Source organism: Myiozetetes cayanensis, unplaced genomic scaffold (genome assembly GCF_022539395.1).
Source record: "Myiozetetes cayanensis isolate MyiCay16 unplaced genomic scaffold, myiCay2020 scf18, whole genome shotgun sequence".
In the NCBI taxonomy this organism is placed as follows: domain Eukaryota; kingdom Metazoa; phylum Chordata; class Aves; order Passeriformes; family Tyrannidae; genus Myiozetetes; species Myiozetetes cayanensis.
The window spans coordinates 9,687,992-9,707,488 of record NW_026087389.1 but is presented as its reverse complement, the minus strand read 5'-3'; the positions used below and the strand labels follow the sequence as shown (position 1 = coordinate 9,707,488).

At 45.1% G+C, this 19,497-nt stretch overlaps 1 protein-coding gene across 4 annotated transcripts in view; it reads right to left on the bottom strand.

The window, feature by feature from the left end:
- The window catches only part of GRIP2 (glutamate receptor interacting protein 2), a 258,982-nt gene that overhangs the window by 101,299 nt on the left and 138,186 nt on the right, over window positions 1-19,497 (bottom strand). For 2 of the 4 annotated variants that reach the window (XM_050312919.1, XM_050312924.1), the window contains exon 1: window positions 4,847-4,955. The exons of the other annotated variants lie outside the window; for them this stretch is intronic. In XM_050312919.1, coding sequence (XP_050168876.1) covers window positions 4,847-4,925 — 79 coding nt within the window. In that variant the 5' untranslated portion in view covers window positions 4,926-4,955. Of the gene's footprint in view, window positions 1-4,846; window positions 4,956-19,497 lie in introns of those variants that run through there. 4 annotated transcript variants of the gene reach the window in all.

Here is a 19,497-nt window from a genome sequence, read left to right as displayed (position 1 = left end):
CAAATCTGGTATTAAAGCCAGGAGGGCCTGACGTGGCCATCATAATAATTTGTTGGTAATCCAAACAATCCATTATAAGAACAGGATACCCCTTATCTTCTTCTTTCCCAATCTTTTGAAAGGAACTGAGCCCCTGTTTTGACATTTGCTTTTGCTGCTGTCCTCATGTAAACCCAGCAAGCCACAAAATTCATGTGCTAACTTGAATTAAGTCTCACAAAGGGTAGAGAAAGGAAAAATATACACCAGCCCCTGAAGTCAGGCCTTTTTGAAGGCACAGAGCAGCCAACTAGAAGGTGATGGGGAATGAGTCAAGATAGTTCACACAAGAGCTTCCTGCACCAAGGTATTGATTATGTCAGGAGTAAGATTACACAGCGTTACTTCCACTGAGTCTCGCACCTAGGACTGCTCAACCAGATCCCTACCAGATCAGCATTTATTTTCTGACGATGGAGATACAAAAGGCCCTCACACAGTGACAGCAGCAAAGCTTTAGAGCTGGTGAGGACTTCAGCAGGAAACAGTGTAGTGGACACTGCGTAGTGCCAGGAGGGGTAAGAGAATAACACTGTGTGAAACAGGAGCAGCAGAGGTTATTTGTTGTCAAGGTAATATTACTGTGAATATTTAGGTGGTATGTGTTGGAAAACGAAAGGTGACTGCTGCTTTGTAAAGGATATTCTAACTCTGGCTGATCATGGAAAGTGGAATAAAGCAGGAAGTTGCAAGGTGCCTGCCTGTGAGCTTGGGAATAACCCACAAAATCCCCACCATCAGTTGCTGCATCAGCAAAGGAATGTGGGACAAATTGCTAATACATTTAAGTGCTAGCAAAATATAGATAGATACACACAGATATAACTATGTATGTCTCTCCACAGAAGCTTGTTACGTGTGTCTCTGTCACATGATGTCACTACCACATGTCACTGCTTAGACAAAATGACAAGGAAAGATCTGAGCAAGGGTTTAAAAGTTCTGCCAGGGATCAGAATAATGAGGGATGCCCTCATCAGTGTTATCAGGACAAAGCAAAGAAATAGCAGTATCCTGGGGGGAAAGGGGGGGGAGTAATAATAAAAATCAGCACTTGCCCCTCACAATGTTGTTTCAGAACAACCCCAAGGAACACCACCTGCTGCAGGAGTTACACTTTAGAGCAGACAATTATTTCTAGTTGGAACATTTCCCAGGGCTAAGTTGTAGAAAAACCACCCTAAGGCTGCACAGCCCCACACTGTTGGGGCCTGGCACAGAATCCTGCTCGGGGTGGCCATGGAAAAGTGTAGGTACTCTCTGGGAAGTGCAGTTTGGTCACTGGCCAAACACTTTTTGTCAGCTCTGCTGTTTGGATAGCTAATGCACAGATGTCTGAGTTGGTTGGGAAATTTTTTTCTCTGATACTCACTAATCTTGTCCAGCTGTGTAAAGCCTCCCTCCTGCATTTCCCTACCCAGATTTACCAGGAGTAGATGGAGCAAGAACTCAAAGGCACAGATGATGATTAGCTGGCTGCCCTAGCCCCTAAAGACATGTACACCCCAGGAAGAGCTGCTCCATGAATTAGCATTGAATCTCAGATCTGTCAAACTCAATGAATGCTGATTGATGTAACCTTTTAATTAATGGATTTTGTTACAAAAAGAAAGGAAAATTATAACACAGCCCAAACTACTGCAAGAGCTGATGTGGACTGGAGCATCAGCTTCCCCCTGATCCCAAAGCCAGCCTCTTACAAAGCCTTTCATCTGCATTTTCTGATTTCAACCACGGGAGTTTAAAAAATCCAGTAAACCCAACTGTGCCATCTCACTCCATCAAAACCTCTCTCCCACAGCAATCAATTGAAAGGCCAGCTGATGCTTACAGGAGAGCCTTTCAGATCAAAGCACACCAAGCCTGCTTAGACATGCCTGCTTTCCAAAAGGCTTGTCTGTATATCTCCTGATTAGCTCCGACTCCAGCACAGGTCAACAGCAGATGAAAGGCAGGCATTTAGTGAGCACACCAGACTGCTGTGAGACTTCACTTCCCAGCTTCTTACCCAGTCCTGTACTTGCAGCTGCCTTGGTCCAAGCCTCTTTACCCGAATCCCCAAAATATGGATGTCAGCAGGTCAAGGACAATGTTGTCGTCTTTGGTTGGGACTTCCCAGTGTTAGACATCCTACATCTTTCTCCCTGTGGCACACAAGGTCAGCTAGTTGCACAAGGCACTCCAGGTCACTTGGAGAGGCTACGTTTTTTAATTTATTACTCTAATATTGTTAAAACAGTAGTTAACATTCCCAGGATGCATGTTGGTCACCCTGCAGCCACTGCACACACACACACCAGCACTGGTTCCCAATACTGAGCAGGCAAGTTGCTCTCAGCAGCCCTGTCACTTCCCTTCCTGGGGGACAGGAATGAACAAACACCATGGCAGTGTGACAGCTTAGTCCCAATCTGTCTAGAGTCAGCATTAACCCAACAGAGACATTCTGAGCACAGCAGCTGATAGGCTTTTTGTTTCCCTACTAGCAATGGATTAATGGAAAAATCCAATAATAGTTAAGGGTTCTCCCTACCTACATACTCTAAGTCCAATATCCAAGTAGAAACAGGGGACACAAATTCCTTCCATGAAGGAATCCCTTTTTGACTTGAAAAATATATGAACTCTAGAGATTTTCAAAGCAAATTCTACTCCTGCAGAGCCCCACAATCAGGGGACCTCAATGAGAGCCATGTGTTGGATCTCAGGTAGTTCCTCCATGAAGGGACGTGTCTCCCTCATTAGAGAGATCTCAGTCTCCCATGGGCTGTGGTTACCTCCAGAGCACATTCCTCTGGAGCATCACTCTCCTCGATGGCAGCAGCACACCATACTTCAACCCCTGTAGAGCAAAGATCAGGTCTAAAAGCCTGAAGATTTCTGACCTCCCCAGGCAGTTTGCACATGGAGTTGAACTACTGAGTGACACGGGTGCAAGAAGGTCAACACTCACTCATAGCCCTGCAACCCCACCATGAATAAGAAACCACAGACATAGAGGCAAGTGCTGCTGGCAGAGCACAGAAAGTTTGCTATTAAAAATACACAAAGGTGTACTAATGTTCTACAACAGCGTTATTTAGGAGGTGCTTGGGAGATCTAAAGTCTATAGGATTCCTACTTACTGCTTTCCTATGGACCTCAGGTTAGCTGGGTCACTTGCACATAGCTTGGGAATAGAACAGCAAAGGAAGAAGTGGTAATTGTCAGAAAATATGGGGTAAAAAAAAGGATTAAAAAAAAAAATACCTGCAGTTTAACCAGATACCCCAAGAAATAAGACTCTTAATTCCTACAGATTTCAAGAGAAGTAAAAAACGTCCTGTCTTTAGGGGATCCAAATTTTAATGGACTGGGTTATTAAATGCCATTTCTATTGTATCACTGCTGTAAATCTGTGTTCTGTGGCTTCTTGAAGGTGTCCAGCGTTCTCAATAATCAGCATATAAAAGGCTTAGAAAACTACAAATAAATCTTCAGCTAAGGACTCAGCAACACAGTACTTGTTAGAACAGTGACCCAAAGCCTCTGATCTCTTTGTAAATCCAAACTTCTCCGATACTCACAGGGAAACATCTCCCTACCCTGTCCCTGCCTCCCACCCCAGAGGATGGGGATGACTGCAGTCCCTGCACCTGTCCTCTGTCCCCAGACAATTTCTCGGTCAGGAAGAGGATATGAACATGGAAAGCCTGTGTAATTTAAGTAAGTAGTAAAACATCCAGATGCAAAGATTACTCAGTACATTAAAACATAATTATGGCCAGTTAGGAAGTTAAAGCACAAGGATAATAATTTTAGATCTCCAGAAGACAGAGCAGTGGGTTTGGCTTCCAGCACAGTACATGGCTGCTGTCCATAAGGACGACAGCACAGACACCTTTATAAATGGATAGAGAAACATCCTAAGCTATTAGATGGGGGCAATTCCTTCCAGTTATTTTGTTAAAACCTGCATAGTTCATGTCACCTAGAAGTGCAATTCTTAAGGTTGTTTTTCTCTGCCTTAAGAACAGCAGGAATCAAAGGCTTAAGAGAAAACACAAAGATCAACAGAAAACAGCCCACGACACAGTGGACCACTCACCACCGCACTGACTCATGCAAAGATTAGATACCGGGAGCAGGCTGCAACCCTAGTCAAGCAGAACACAAAGTCCTGCTGTTCCAGGAAAAAAAAATAAAATAAAATGGGATGACTCAAGTTCTCCAAACAAGTTCCCACCTCACCAACAATTCGGTCGCTTCAGAAGAAGCCGGAATGTGCCATCATGCTCTTGGCACTCCACCATCCCCAGACTGTTCCAGGTATGCCCAAGGAGACAGTTTCCCACTGCATTTTCCCACAAAATACCAGCTTCTAAGTATGCTATATTTTACCACGCTGCTGCCTTCAAAGCATCTAACCAGGACTATCACACTTCAGTACCCCTAGTCACCAACATGTAAAGCTGAAATCCATTGCTTTTAACAGGCAGTCCCCAGCTCTGGTTATAGGAATAAGCTTCCAAAGGAAATCAGCCTTATTATTAAAAGCCTATAACGCAGGAAGAAGACAGACATACCACCTCCTTTTCCCCTTCCCATCTCAAACCCACCAACACCAAGGCAGTCAGGGGATTATAGAAGTTTTGCTCAGTTAATGAAATATCAGCGACAAGATCTGCAGGGGAGCTTAAACACAAACCTCAGACATGCATCTCACAACCCACCCTGCTCCCTCTTATCGAGATTTGAAACATAATAAATGATGAAAGGTTAATTAAGCCACAAAACAAACGAAGACTCCAGTCAGCAGTACAATTACCTCGGAGTGCCCTCCACCGGAGGAAGGTCTGCAAGAAGTGCATGCTCTTTTTCCTCAGTCCCGGAGGAGGTGGCAGCATTAGCAGGACCGGCTCTGCTCCACGGCTCGCTCACCAGCACTCCAGCATCCCCAACCTCCTTCCAGCCCCAGCACCACCTCAGTCCAGCCTGCGCACAGCGCACCTGGTCTGCTCTGCTAATCGCTGATGGGGAGTCTGGGGCTTCTCTCTCTCATGCTCTCTCCCTCTCCAAATAAGCAATTAGCATGAATAATTACAGCTCTGATAATAATACCCAGCCACCTTTGAGCAAGAGGGAGAAGACTGTAATTAACTCTTTCTCAGGGATCAGAGGAAGTTGAAATAGCACAAGCCTAATTATCCTCTTCTGGGACGCCTCCTGGCTACTGAGGAGCTTCAGAAAGAGCGGGAGGCAGAGGTCAAGTAACATCCTTTCGGAAGTCTCTCCATCCAACACAATTTTAAGTGTCTGCTGCCCAAGTGATCATTAGATGTGCAAATTTACACAAGGGGGAAAAGAACCCACAGTTTCCGTGTGCCTAATGGGCTGTCCATTCAGAGACTGCCTGCAGCGTTACCCTGTGATGAATCTTTGGCCACTGAGGACTTTGGAGCTGTTCCCCTGTCAGGGGACATGCTCTGGTGATGTGCAGATCCTCCTGTGCACGATGTGGAGCCTCACAAGTGGGAGGGTTGGTATCAGCAACCCTGCCCAGGGCTCAGGAAACCTGACCCCAGGCTCGAGAGGGCACCAATGCCCACCCTGCAACAGGCTCTCACCATAAACCCAGCGCTAAGGCGCTCCCACCCCAGAGCTTTCTTCTTCCTGCCTCATCCCCCAGGTTGCAAAACCAGGGGAAGAACACCTAAATAACACAGGTAAGGACTTGAGATCAGCTCAGGAGAGAAGCTGGGGTGAGCACCTTGAATATGCCTTTGCATCAAACTGGCTTTGCCCCCTTCCCAAAGCCACTCCTGGCAGGCACGTGGGACAGACACACAGACGTGTCCTGCTCCCAGTTCCTTCCAAGAAGCAAAACACACGACATGCTCAACCCCCCAGAGGAGTTCAAGTGAGTCAGAGACTAAAGCAATGGATGGTGGCCCTCTGCAATAACTGCCCCAAGTTGCCACAGGCTCTGAAAGGGGGCACAGATTAGATGGTTGCTGTATGCTCTCTTCATATTACCAAAAAAGTGATAAATAGAGTTATTATACAATCCTGTCATGCTTTATTGCTATTGCAGTGTCTGGAGATGTTATTAGAGTGCTGAAGTAGAACAGCTGAGTACGCTGCCCTCTAAACACTCCAGTCTCTTATTAAGAGAGCACAGATTTTGTTAACATGTCCTCCTTTACTCCATTCACCTGAAATCTTTACGAGTGGAAAATTAACATGTTTATGAACCCTTATCACTAGCCTTAGAAAATCTGCTGAAATATTTATGTCTCTAAGCATTTAAGCATTATTTTTCATATTACGAAAACTCTACATAATTCTTTTATTTATGAAGTCAAGCTGCCCAGGGCACCATAGAATATAATAAAGCATATTAAAATACAATATAATATACATAAAATAATTTCAGATATTTAATGATTTTGAAGGTAAGACTTTACCAAGATGTATATAATGAGTATTTTAAATTTCCTTAGTTCATCTACTTTTATTACAGAACTATCTTTTTTTTTGCTAATTTCTTGAAAATGAGAAGGTAAATATATTCTTATAGACAGCCTGAATCACACAACTTATTACGTGTATTAATTTCCCTGTAACACGAATAGTTCCACAACCACTAAGTAGACTAAGCAGGGGTATAAATTGAAGCTTATATATAAAGACCCAATCCTTGAAATGGTAACTCTTAATAAACAACATGACCAATACAGCTCAATGGTTATGATACTGGGGTCTTAAAATGCTGTTGTGCTGTGAAAAAGCTATACCTGGTGTACCCACATGTATGGTATGGCCCAATGTAATTTCAAGAGTTGGCTGAGTTTGAGAAAGAAATGGGTGTTTGGGGCATGGATTTTATTTTTACTATGACCTAATTGCCAGGGTAGCCAGTCCAGCCTCCGCTCTGGATTCTTTCCAGCTTATGTGTTACCCTCGGCATCCCTCACCCAGTGGGATCCTTATGTGCTATTAATGGACACTGGAGGTGGAGGCACACGATTCCCTGACTGGAAATGAGATGTCTTTCCCACAAGCTGGATGTGGCCCCAGGGACAGGGAGGGCCTCAGTGGCACTCAGCACCACAACAGTGACAGTGCCCATCCTGCTGTGGTGGGCAGACAGGGCTCACAGGGACCACTGCTGCCCATCTGGGAGGCGTTTGAGGCCTTGGATCTGCGTGTTGGAAGCACTGTGGTCAGGGAGTGTGGACACAGAGGGTATGAACCCCCACAGTTCTGCACTTCACATCTGCATAGGCAGCCCCAAAGATGGTTTTGCACACATTTACACCAACGTACAGCCTCAGGAGGTCAACCAAAATATCCCCAGTGGATCTGTCAGGGATGAGACATTCCAAAATTACATCCTGTGGGGAAATTTAAAGATGGTCCTTGATTAACCACTTCTGGTTACTACTGATCTTCCTGAACAGGAGTGAGTGATGCAGCCCATTGTAGTCTGCTCTAGATATTCCGTACCGGCTGCCTTCGGGTGCTACTTTGCTAAAACTTCCAATGCTTTCAATTAACATGTAGCAAAACCATTAGTCATGTTGTCTTTCTGACAAATAATTGCTCTTCCTGGCTCCCTTCCAGATCACTGTGAGTTTCCATTTAATTTATGGACTGCTATAAAACATAAAGAAACACAGACTAATGCTTCATCAGCTTCCTAAGCATAAAGTAATTGGCTTTTCCAATACCTTTGGTGGGAAGGGGAGCTGACACTTCACTGTTTTATGTATCTGAAGGAAGGGTGGCTCATCCAGCAGCAGAGCAGGGCAAAGGACAGACTCTCACCCTCCGAGTCACAAGTGGCATGTAGATCCACAAGCGCCGGCTCCAGACCCTGCTGCACTGGGATGCGCCTGCCTGCCCCTCGGCTGAGCCTCCCACGCATCCCATGGCTGTGCAAGGCACTTGCCACAGAGGCACGAGATGAAAGGAGAAGGATGCAAACATCAGAGGAAGCAGGGAGACTGTGTCATGAAGAAAACACAGCTAATTCCTTGCTAATTATTCAGACCCCAGGCCTCGCCTTATCCAGGAGCTTCGCACAGGAAGCACAGCCAAGGATATTTGGGGAAGGAGGAAGGTGCTTTCCAGTGCTGGGGGAACCTGCCAGCCCTCCCTGGGCCACCAGTTGCACATGGCCCATGGCCCTGAGGCCCCAGAGAACAGGTGATAGTTTGGGTGTTGCAAGCTCTCAGCTCACCCATTTTGAAACACAACCCCAGTAACAACCACAGTACCCATTGGGCCCAAATTCACCCTATGCCTGTCCACACACACTTGGTGTGTGAACACAGACCAGCACACTCAGGGAGCACCCCACACCTGCCCCACCATGGGCATAAGCCCCTGCTCTGTGCAGAGAACTGACAAACTTCTCTGCTCAAAAGGCTACAGACAGCAAATCAAGGCAATAAGCAACACCACCAAAAAACAAAAGGCTGAAGAAGCAACGCTTGAGTGATTACAAAAACTTGAACTGAAAGCTGTTCAAAATGCATCCAAAAGAGAAATGGAAGAGGGCTGCTGAGCCTGACTCTCCAGATAAAAATCTCTTTACTGACAAGTTTGCCTCCAATTTGCAAGTCTTGTGTCTGACTGCACCCGGAGTCGATGCCAGCCCTTTCTGATGTCTCCCCTCACACAAGTGCCCACTGGTGAGAGGCTGTATTTGGAGGGACAGAGCACTCAGGGACAGCTCTCCCACTGCTCCCCACTGACTTTGGTACATGCAAGAGCTGGGACCATTGGCCACCCACAGGCAGAGCCTGGTCCTTGCCAGGCAGCCAGTCCAGTGCCACAGGGCGAGCAGCAGCTCGGGGGCTGACGGGGCTCTGTAAGTGCTGCAGCCTGGACTGCCTTGCCCTGCGCTTCGAGGTGGTGTGAAAGGCTTGCAGGGAGAAGCAAAGAACTGTGAATCTCAGCAGAAATGGGGGTTGTGCTATTATACCCCAGTACCGAGGGAGAAGACTAAATAATTAATCACAAAAGCAACTGAGTGTTAACGAGCTGAGCAGGATCAAACCGCATGGAAGATGCAAAGCCCCCCCCCCCAGCCCTCTTCAGTGTGCTGACAAGCCTCATTTTAATAACTTGACTACCAAAGCCAAGAGGATATGCCACAAATAAATGCATCCCAGCCCTTGATGACTTGGGCTTGTGCTGAGGATCAGCTTAACACCCCATTTGCCACCAAGCATGGAACCAGTCCAGAGCTGTGTTTTGGACAGGGAAGAACTGGGAGAGCAAGGTGTCCCGTGCTTTGGGTGGTCACTGCAGGGGTCTTTTGGATGTGTCACCCCACTCTCTTTGTGGCTTTAAGGGAAGGGGGGATATGCATATGGAATGGGAAAAGCAAACAAATAATACTGCTTCGGTGCCATCCCTAAACAGCAGAGTCTGACTATGCAGAACTGAGCAGCAGCGTCCAGGAGCCAGCGGGGATAACAGCCTGTGCACGAGACAAGAAGGAAAATACACGAGCATGCCTCTCTTGGGTGCTCCATCTAGTCACCCATGCTGAGGACAGATCATAGAACCGTTCAAATTCTGTGTTACCCTGCACAGAGTATACCCACATGCAGACTATAGGGCTATAATCTACTAATACTACAACACAACTAGTAAAACACAATCTATACAGCACAGCATTAGATCACCCCCCTCCCCAGCACACCACATATCACACCCAGCACAGGTCTCTGTCACTCCAGCTTGTGATGGAGATCTTAAGTACTAACATTTGCATCATAGTCCCTTGAGCTATTTTCATCAGGCTTTTTCCATACTACAGTGAGAAAGGGTTGTGCCAGCTAGGGTGAAAAAGAACATTTGGACTCCATTGTGCCAACGGCTACAGGAAAAGAAACTCTAAATAATTATATATTCTGCTTATACAGCACCATGGTTTCCAAAAGGGTTTTGAGAAGTTAAACTGATAGGCAGGCAATAGGCAGAGTTTTGCAATCCATCACTCAGATGCTACAATCTGAAGGGAAATAAGGATCCTACTCAGTGACCCAGAAGGAACATATAGACTTTAGGAGTATTTGCACACTCAGTGCAGGATATATGCACATACCCCCTTCAGGGATCCTTTCCAGGAGTTTGTTTTGGCTCTGGTGTCTTTCTCCTGTAAAGTCTGAATAGGCTGATTCCTATGCAGCTGAGGGAAGATGATTCAAACAAGACAGTGAGATGGGCTTTGCTGCAGTATCTGTGTGATTGCAAGGCACCAACCTCATGAAAAGACCCATGTGCTGAAGTCAGAACGATGCTTCTGAAAATTCCCTGTAATAAAACACAAAGCTCTCTCTCCTCCACCATGATATCAATATCACAACTCTGGTTGAACTAAGGAAAGCCATAATCTAAAACAGTACTCACACTTACTGCATTCCCAATATCCAAGTGTAATCCCTACAGGCACCCAAAGATCTTTAATCCTGTGTATTTTATCAGAAAAACACAACAGACTATGAAATTACTTCCTCTGCCTGCGTCTCCCACGAAGACTGGAAGAGAAAAGAGTGAATTTTGGAGGCTTGCTCATCAAGGTATGAAAGCCACACGATAAGCAGCAAGGTGAAGATTTACTCGGGACAAGAACCCCGGAAACAACGGGATGCTGCAGGACACGTTCACCATTGCAAGAGTCGATCTCATAGTGCAGGTTAGGGCAGAGATCTGAGACTTGGTCAGCAATTCAGAATTTACTCAGGCACTCACTGTCTTGGAGAGGCTTTGCTGCAACACTTTAATGATACATGGGCTGAATATTTTGCGTTTCTATGCACAAAACCTCACTCATCTGGAATGAGGTTGTGTCCCTGGTGGGACATTGTTTACATTAAAATCTCCCCCACTTCTCAGCGTGACTTTCATGTCCCCCCACCATTTCTAAGGCAGAGACACATCTGTGTGTGAGGACAGACATATCATTTTTAAACATTCATTGAGCTGGAAGCGTGGAAGATGCCAGCATACGAAGGGTTCAACTGATGTGTAAATGCAGCTCTTTGAAAAGAAGGAACTGAACACCAAAACTGGTTCAGTGCAGCTAAATTGGTCCCCTAAGGGCCAGTGGTAACAGAAACCTTCAGCCCAAATAAGAACAAGTGAAATATTCAGCAAACAGCATTTGATGCTTATGTGTGGGAGAAAAAAGTGGTGCAACTGTTGGAAAAAGAAAATATCACGTTACTGCAAGCTACAGTAAAAGTATCAGAAAAAGAGTTGTTTGGGAAAATGCTCTGGGTGTGGCAGGGTTCTGGCAACCCAGGACCATGGCTAAAGCCAGCACTGGTCCCACCACACCAACCCATTGCTCAGACTGGGCACCCTCCAGGCATTACAGCCCTAAATCACATTCCCTGGGGCAGTGGTGGGGACACCTGAAATGGGCCCCCAAGGAGTGAACACAGAGGATCAAGGCTCTGACCCATTCCTGAATGGGACACATACGAAAAAAACTTCCTTCTGTGACCCAAAGTCACCTCTGGAGACCTTCAGCTGTGACAGGATTTAGGAGCTGATGATACTCTGTCCTTGGGTTGAACTTCACCTGATGGCCACAACCTGATGGAGTGGGAACAGGACCAACCTCTTGGTCCCTCCTTGGCTATGTCCCTATGGAGTACCAGGAGCACGAGCCCAAGACTGCAGCTAATCCATTTGCATTAACCAGCAGTAAAATAGATATGCTGCAGGGTCAGGGGTTGTGTGAGGTTTACTTCACAACCCTGAAGTTCCCAAAATCAGGGTACACCTGACCATGGAGGCTTTGACCATCAGCACACCTCCTGTGCTGCTCGCCACCTGAAACCAGCCTGCTCCACTGTGCCAAATGATGCCACTTTAGCCAGACAGACCCACAGACAAAGTTTGAACCTGCTCCACAAGAGCTCAGCTCTTGACTATTTTCCAATAAAAATATATCAGAAACACCACCATCATTTTAATTTCCCTGTGAGGGATGTTAGAATTGCTTTTTGTTGTTCAAATCAGTCTGGATTATCCCCTCCATTTCTTCTTGTTTTCTTCCCAGAAAAGAATGTATAAATACGGGTGCTCTGGTACCTGAATTTCTTGAGTCATTTTAATATCTATTATTATGTTCATTGCTTGAAGACAAAACTGTAAGCAATAGCTCCTTCCTGGGTAAGAAGGGAGTTCATCAGAAAACATGACAATAGATTCAAAGAAGGAAAATGCATAAGAAATGAACTGCTCAGGGAAGCAACACTTGCTTTACAGGAGGAACACAGACAGTGTATTATTACTATTTAAATTCCTTGCTTTCTGAAAGGCCTCATCTTTATGACTGTTCAGCTACACATCATAGAAACAAAGAGGAGTTATTTCTTCCTGTTTAATCAACTGGGCATGATTTTGTCAAAGAAAGACCTTGCCAGTATCTCTGGGGTGTAAGATCACGGGTATTGTTAATATCTGGAAATAGCAGCTGGTAAATAAACTAACTGGACACTATTTTATTTTCCATCTGGGATCACTGAGCAGTTATTGGATAAACCAGTGCTCAGGCATTCCTCACGGGCAGAGGAAGAATTATTTCAGGAACAGAAACCTGTGTTATTGGATTCATATCTCTGGGCTTTTCCTGTTGCACTGGAAGTGGATCCGAGTGGGGAAGTATTGTTTTTTCTTGCAAAAATGTAAATTTTTTTTGTTTTTTTCTGTGATGATATAGGAGCTCTACATGTTATAGTTGATAATCTAAAATAACATGAGGTGCCAGTTCCAACTGCAGATCTAAATCAGGCACATCAGGGATCTGAGCTGTGATCTCTCTGCTCACACAAATGTCCTGACCACCCAGTCATTGCCTATTTCTCAGGAGAATGCCTCTTTCTTTTTAGTCTGACTGTGGTTAGAAAGATCATCGTGGACCCTGGAAGGAGCTTCTAATGGCAAGTACATCAAAACACTACAGATCCCGTGGATCCCTGGGTTCTGACTCTCCCAGCTGCCTTCATTTCTTGGACCACTCACACAGTTGCAATAGACCTGGCAATAAACTAGATGGAGAGAAAGACTCTGCCTTCCTCACTGTCAGAGGTATCAGCTACATTCCTACTTTCCCAAAACTTTTAGAGAAGTGCAAATTTCCTTAAGCAAAACAAGATATAAGAAAGCAGAGAGGGGGAAAAAACCCCAAGAGTGATGTGCAAAGGCTTTGACTGAAAAACGCTGATATTTCCTTTCAATGACATGCCAGCCAGCAGAGAAAAGACACCTTCTCATAGAAAGAGCTGAGCCTCTCCTAATGCAAACCACCACAGGATTCTGGACAAATGCCCAAAGCATTCATTTTCTGCTCAGGCATGTTTTCTCAGTGGATAAAAAGAGGGTGTATGAGGAGAAAATATTATCTCATGACTGTTCCACTACACTCCAATGCACTCAGACAAGAAGGGGTATATAGGTTGAGAAGACAGACCATTTATTTGAAAAGCCACTTAGCTTCCTTTTGGGTTTGTGTTTCTTGAAATAGATTGTAAAAAAAAAAAAAAAAAAAAAAAAGGAAAATGTCTTGGGGATTGATATATCATGTAGCGATTTTGTAAGGAGTACAACCATCCCCCTGTGCCCCCAGTGGTCAGTCAGCAAGCCCTGAGTTACACACTGCTGCTGATTTCCACGGCTTTGTAAGATTAATCTGGTTATCCTCCATAAAGCAAAAAGAGCAACTGGAAGAGAGAGGAAAGGAAATCACTCACACACACACACACAAAAATAGGTTACAATAACCCTCAGGAGCTGAGTGAAACCAAGAAGAGGAGAAGAGTTCAACACTGGGCTGCAAGCCTGGCCAAGGACACAACCCCGACTGCAGCATGTCGGACCCAGTGAGCCTCAAAATGCACAGCACAGCACATTGAGAGAAAAGTTTTTATAGAGCCAGATTAAAAGAAAACAATGGATTTTTTTTTCCAAGGGCTTAGACCCAAGGATGAGGCACGCAGTGCTACTTTCCTTCCCCTGAGTACAGTGGGATGTAACTAGCTCATGCAACAGAGTTCCAAGGGAAGAGACGGATCCTTTTCAGATCCCCTCCCAACACACTGTGCAAGGAGACAGATCGCTCCTTTTAGCCAAGCTAAAGGAGCCAGCATAACATATCCAGGAGGGAGTGGAAAGCTAGGAAAGCACTTGCTAACACTTGCATTAAGAGAGCAGCTGGTGGCCACCAGATTTGTTGAAAGTAATTGAAAAATGACCGTAATTTCAGCCTGCAGCAAGAGCCAATGTTGTTTAGCTTTCTGATTGTATCTGTAACTCATGGAAACATCTTTTTTTGGCCAGACTACAAAAAAAAACAAAATTAAAATACAGACCTTTATATCTTGCCAATATGTAGCCTTGTTATCCTTTCAGGACTCCTCCAGAGCCAGAATGCTGAAATCTCACTTCACATTATTTTTGCCCTCTTACTCTTCTACAATGCATTGTTACAATATTTGCTAGTTAATTAAAGCCATCTCATTTTTGCCATTACTATTCAAAGTGATTGCATAAAAGTATGAAATGAAAACCTATTTCCTTACCTGGTATTTAGGCTGAGACAGGATAGAAAACCTAGATATGCCAGCAAGGACATAAAACATCCCATACTAGAAGTATCAGCCTGTAGGTAACTTAAGTTCCTGCCTTGCTAGCACTTGTTAGAAGTATATTTTTGTAGGTGAATATAGAAGAAAGAAGGATAAAAATTCATTTTTACTGATGTGGGATTATAATTTTGCCTTGTTGCTCCAGATGTCACACTAGAGGCACAGAGCACCCTGGTGGGAGCCTGAATTTTAAGGCTTTGACAAGGAAGGGAAAACAGCATTACACAAAATTTACTGGGGGTGCCCATGGGGTGATTTTGACCTTTCAATTCTGTCAAATTTAGGTGGATTTTTGCAATTAAAACAAAAGTACTACTGCCACACTGAGAGAGCAGAGCAACTGAGAAGCTAATACAGTTTCTTTCACATGGCCCTGGGGCACAGGAGCAGATTGGCCTCCAGACAGACCCACTCCAGATTCCCTGTCAGTTCCAAAGTAAATGAAGAATTGTGATTTGGCACATCCCTGTGAGTATGCAAAGCCAGATGCCTGTACGTGAGGGAAAAGATAGTACATATAAAAAGCTGTACAGGCACAGGGGATAAGGAGATCAAGGTATTTCCTCACCTGTTTTAAATGCTGCCTTCCAAGCTGCTTTGTGTCATTCACTGACTTAGAAGACATTGACAAAAATCTCCCAGAGCTGTATGTAGGGAATGGAGTCAGGAGGAAAGTAGCTCAGTGACAAACAGGGAAAACAACTTTCTTTAGATCCATGGTTTTAACATCCAAACCCTCTATAGTGATACATATACAATGGAAACAGAGAAACTTTAGACACACCTTATAAGCAGCAAGATTCTAATTCTGAAATAATAATTTTAAATATTGCTTCTATTGACCCCGAGTTGATTGCATCTTACAATTTTGGCAAACTGGGTTTTATTTTTAAGATCGTTAAATAGCAACTGTCTAACCACAGCACCACATGAATTTGCATTTCTTTCTCTCATACACTCTGTAGATTGTCCAGTGCTGACCTCATGGACCTTCTACAACTTTCCAAATTCAAGGCCTGTTTTTTTTCCTTTATGATAAAGCAGATTAAATAACATCTGAGTCAAGGAAATTTTTCCCCATTCTCCAAAAATGCCTGTCTGAGCTTGCAAGTCAGAGATGCAAATCAGCAGCACTTCCCAGCCTCAGGGGCTGCCTGTGTGTGACTGTGACATGCCCTTGTGCTGGGGTCACACGGGGCAGAAGGTGATGTTCAGGGCTCTGCATCCAGTGGGCAAACCCATCCACATGAAACAAGCCTGGGTCAACAACAGGGACCTGCTCTCACCATCCTGGGCTTTTCTCAGCTGAGACAGCTGGAACAGTTGTCACAGAGAAAAAAGATGCCCAGTCAAACTGCCTGCACAAACAAATTGTTAATCAAAGTAATATAAATGGAAGGTATGGGACAGAGTCCCCAGCCCCTGTTTTTAGCTTTAATAACACCCTCAGAAAAACCTACATGGTCTCTTATGCAAAACAGAAAGGATGCATGGGCAAGCACAAGGAGCCCAAGGATTTCACTCCGTTTCTGCAGGCTTTTACAGATAGGGACAGCAAAGCCCAGGTCTTCCAAACCACTCCAGAAACAGGCTGTGCCCCCACTGTGTGTCACAGCAAGGAGCCATCTCACCTCTTCAGGTGGGCCAGCACAACTGCTCTTGTTTAGTGTATCCACAGCAAGGCTGGGTGGGCTTTCATTCCTGCTGCAACAAAGTACCCCTGGGATCCGGACAGGATTTGCCTTCAGGATACCAGCACAGGTGGTACCTTTCCAGCAGGAAGGGTTAATGCCACATCTGGCACACTGTCTTGCACACTGGCTTTCCCACAAGGATTTGTCACCTGCCTCTGGGCTGCAAGGTGCCTTTTTCCTTCAGTTATCCCCCTAAGAGATCAATATCCTCTCCACTGCTGCAGCCTGGAGGAAGAGGGAGCCACGCAGCACTCAAGGCAGGTGACAATCACCTGGGATGCTACAACATCAGGCTGAAAAATGGGCTTCATTTCGAGACATAAATAAAATATACTCAGTCATGAGTTATTAATGAGATATAGAAAGGACTGAAGCGTAGCCAGGCTGGCAGAAGAGGAATCCCAGCCACTGCCAGCTCAGTGGTTTGGGCTCAGGGAGTTTCCTGTGTTCACCCCTGCCTGGTTTTCACTGCTGCAGCAGGAACAGCCCCATAAATATTCACCGTAGCAGCCTCCAAGATGTCTTCTGCTATGAAACACACGGGAGAGGATAAATCCTAGGAAACAGCAATCATCCTAAAGAAAAGGTGGCCAAGCAAGGGCTATAACACTGCGCTCAGCCTTAGGTTTCTGACACCACGGGCTCAACATCTGCACCACAGCTGCATTTTGGGGAGAAGTCTGGTTCCTCTGTGTGCTGGTTTGCCCATCTCCTAAATAAAAACTGCTTTGTTTTACTGGCTACTCCGGGCCTGGAGGATAAATACAACAATAACAATGGCTGTCTCCTCCAGGAGTAGAAGCTCCATAGGACTTTTCACTCCAACACGTTGCTGTGCAGTGCTGTGCTCTGGACTTGGCAACACACCAAAGGATGGAAGCAGCTTACCTGCTTGCCCTTTGTTTTTCCTTTCCTTGTCCAAAGCATTTCTTGTTTTTCTGCAGTGAGCAAATCTTTTTTGTGACAGAAACCCAATCGCAGCAACACTCCCTGCTATGAAACACAGCCAGGATGTTTTACAACGCAAAACTGCCGTACAGCAAACAAGGCAGTGTGGCACAAGAGCATGTTCCCAATTCCTGGGATTGATTTCAATCTCAACAAAAACATAGAAACAAACCCAAGCATCTTTCTACTCTGAAGAGGATGCAGTACCTTCTGTCTAAGGGACAAGTCAGGATGCCTACATGCCCAAACGTGGTATTGCTGAAAAACTAGGTCTCTTTATAAAAAGCTGCTGCTCTAAACCCATTAATTTTATTGCAAGTCTCACTCTATTTGACAGTTTTTCTGAACATATCCCTCTAGTTTATTCCTGGGAGGTTCAAGGTGATTTTTCTTTGCTCCCTTATTTTCTTAGTTCCCAGTCAAACACAAGAGAGAAAGAACAAAATGCAAGAGGAAGCATCTAGTCGAAAAAAAGAAGGTAGTAGACATGACTCAGTGAAGCTTAAAAGGCTGAAAAAAACAGAGGTATGTAAAAGGAAAGCAGAACATGTATTTTCTTTTACAAATTGTGATGTTTGGCATGTTCCAGATGACAGCTTTTGACAAAGGAACAGCAAACTTACTTCTATTACATAATTCACACCACACACTAGGAGGAACTAGAGTGGACAAAAATAAGCATGTTTTAAGCTTGAATGTTTCAAACCAAGTAACCAAGCATTTCCTCTGCCCCAGCAGTGGGGTCCAGGCCCCCTGGTATGTGCTGCTGGTTGCTCAGGCAGCTCCTGGTCTCACCAGCTCTTGCACAGCATCTTTTCCCTTGGGCTGTGGGCTTTGGAAAGCACAGGAAGCAGTGAGGACACCTTTAAATTGCCTCATTTGCTACTTTTGAATCCGACACATGTATCTGGTTAATTATTTAGCATCTCCACCACTTGTGTTTACTTATTTATAAAATACTGATGATTAGCTGCCGTAACTGGGAGCTAGCAGGGAAGGCAACCACCAACCAGCCCTCTCCAAACAGTCCAGTTTGAGCTCAGCTAAATGACAGGCATGGCCAGACCGAAATCGTTCAGCTTTTCTAATGGAAAAACACTCTAATACTGAGAGAAGCTCAATTATTGTACTGGACAAGTGACTGCTTGTTCCAGCAGCACCTTCTGCAGAGGATCAAGGGTCCTTGAAGAGGAGTAGCCCTACAGCTCAGTGGGCCAATGGTGGCCAAAGACAGCCCAGAGCTGGAGCAGGGAAGTGCTGCCTGCCCCCAGCCAACTGGATGAACGCCTGATGGATTAACTGTGAATGTTCCTCATGCCAGGAAAAGCTCAAGGGCTCAGTGAGAGAAGCAAAGCAGGAATCCAAGAGGACTGACAGCAAGAATTCCCCGTTGAAATGAGGGGATTAGCTGGGCAGGAACAGCCCGAGTTTGAGGGAGGGAAAAGAAAATAGCACAGAAGGCAGAGAGTTGGGGGAAAGCTTGCCTAGGAAGTGCCAGCCTGTGGGAAGGGCTCTGTTTTTCAGCAGAGAGTAGCAATCAGTACAGGACGATCAATCCTTATTTCCATGAGGACGTTTAAAGTTACACAAACATAACAGCAGCCATCAAAACTGAGATTTAAACCTATAACCTTACAATGAAATTCCAATCAACTTTAGCAGAAGGAGAATCCGCCCAGCAAGCATCCAGCTGCACATCCAGGCAGAGCATATGTTTTTGGGACACAAGGTCACAGAGATACCTGGACCAGAGGACAGAGAGATACCGAGGCTGGGGTATCTGCCACTCTTTTACACATCCCTCTATAGATCCCTTCACCCTTTCATCTTCAAAACAAGGTGGTAGGAATTTTTAGAGCCAAATAACAAGTGGTTTTACCAGGCCTGATCATCTCCTATGATGCAACAGACAGACAGTGAGCTTTTGAGCACTTACAAAAGAGAAATGTAACAGAATTCATTACTCACTAGCCTAAATTCATACCAGCTCCCATCCTTGGTTGCTGCCTAGTCATGACGGGCTCATTCTGGTACCAAAGTGCCCAGGCATCATTTGTTTTCGCTCATTCTTTGGGGATGTACTTTAAACATCAACTGTCCCAAAATACTGAAGACAAGTAACAATGTCTCTCCGGTTGTTCATTTCAAAGCTCTAGTCCCAC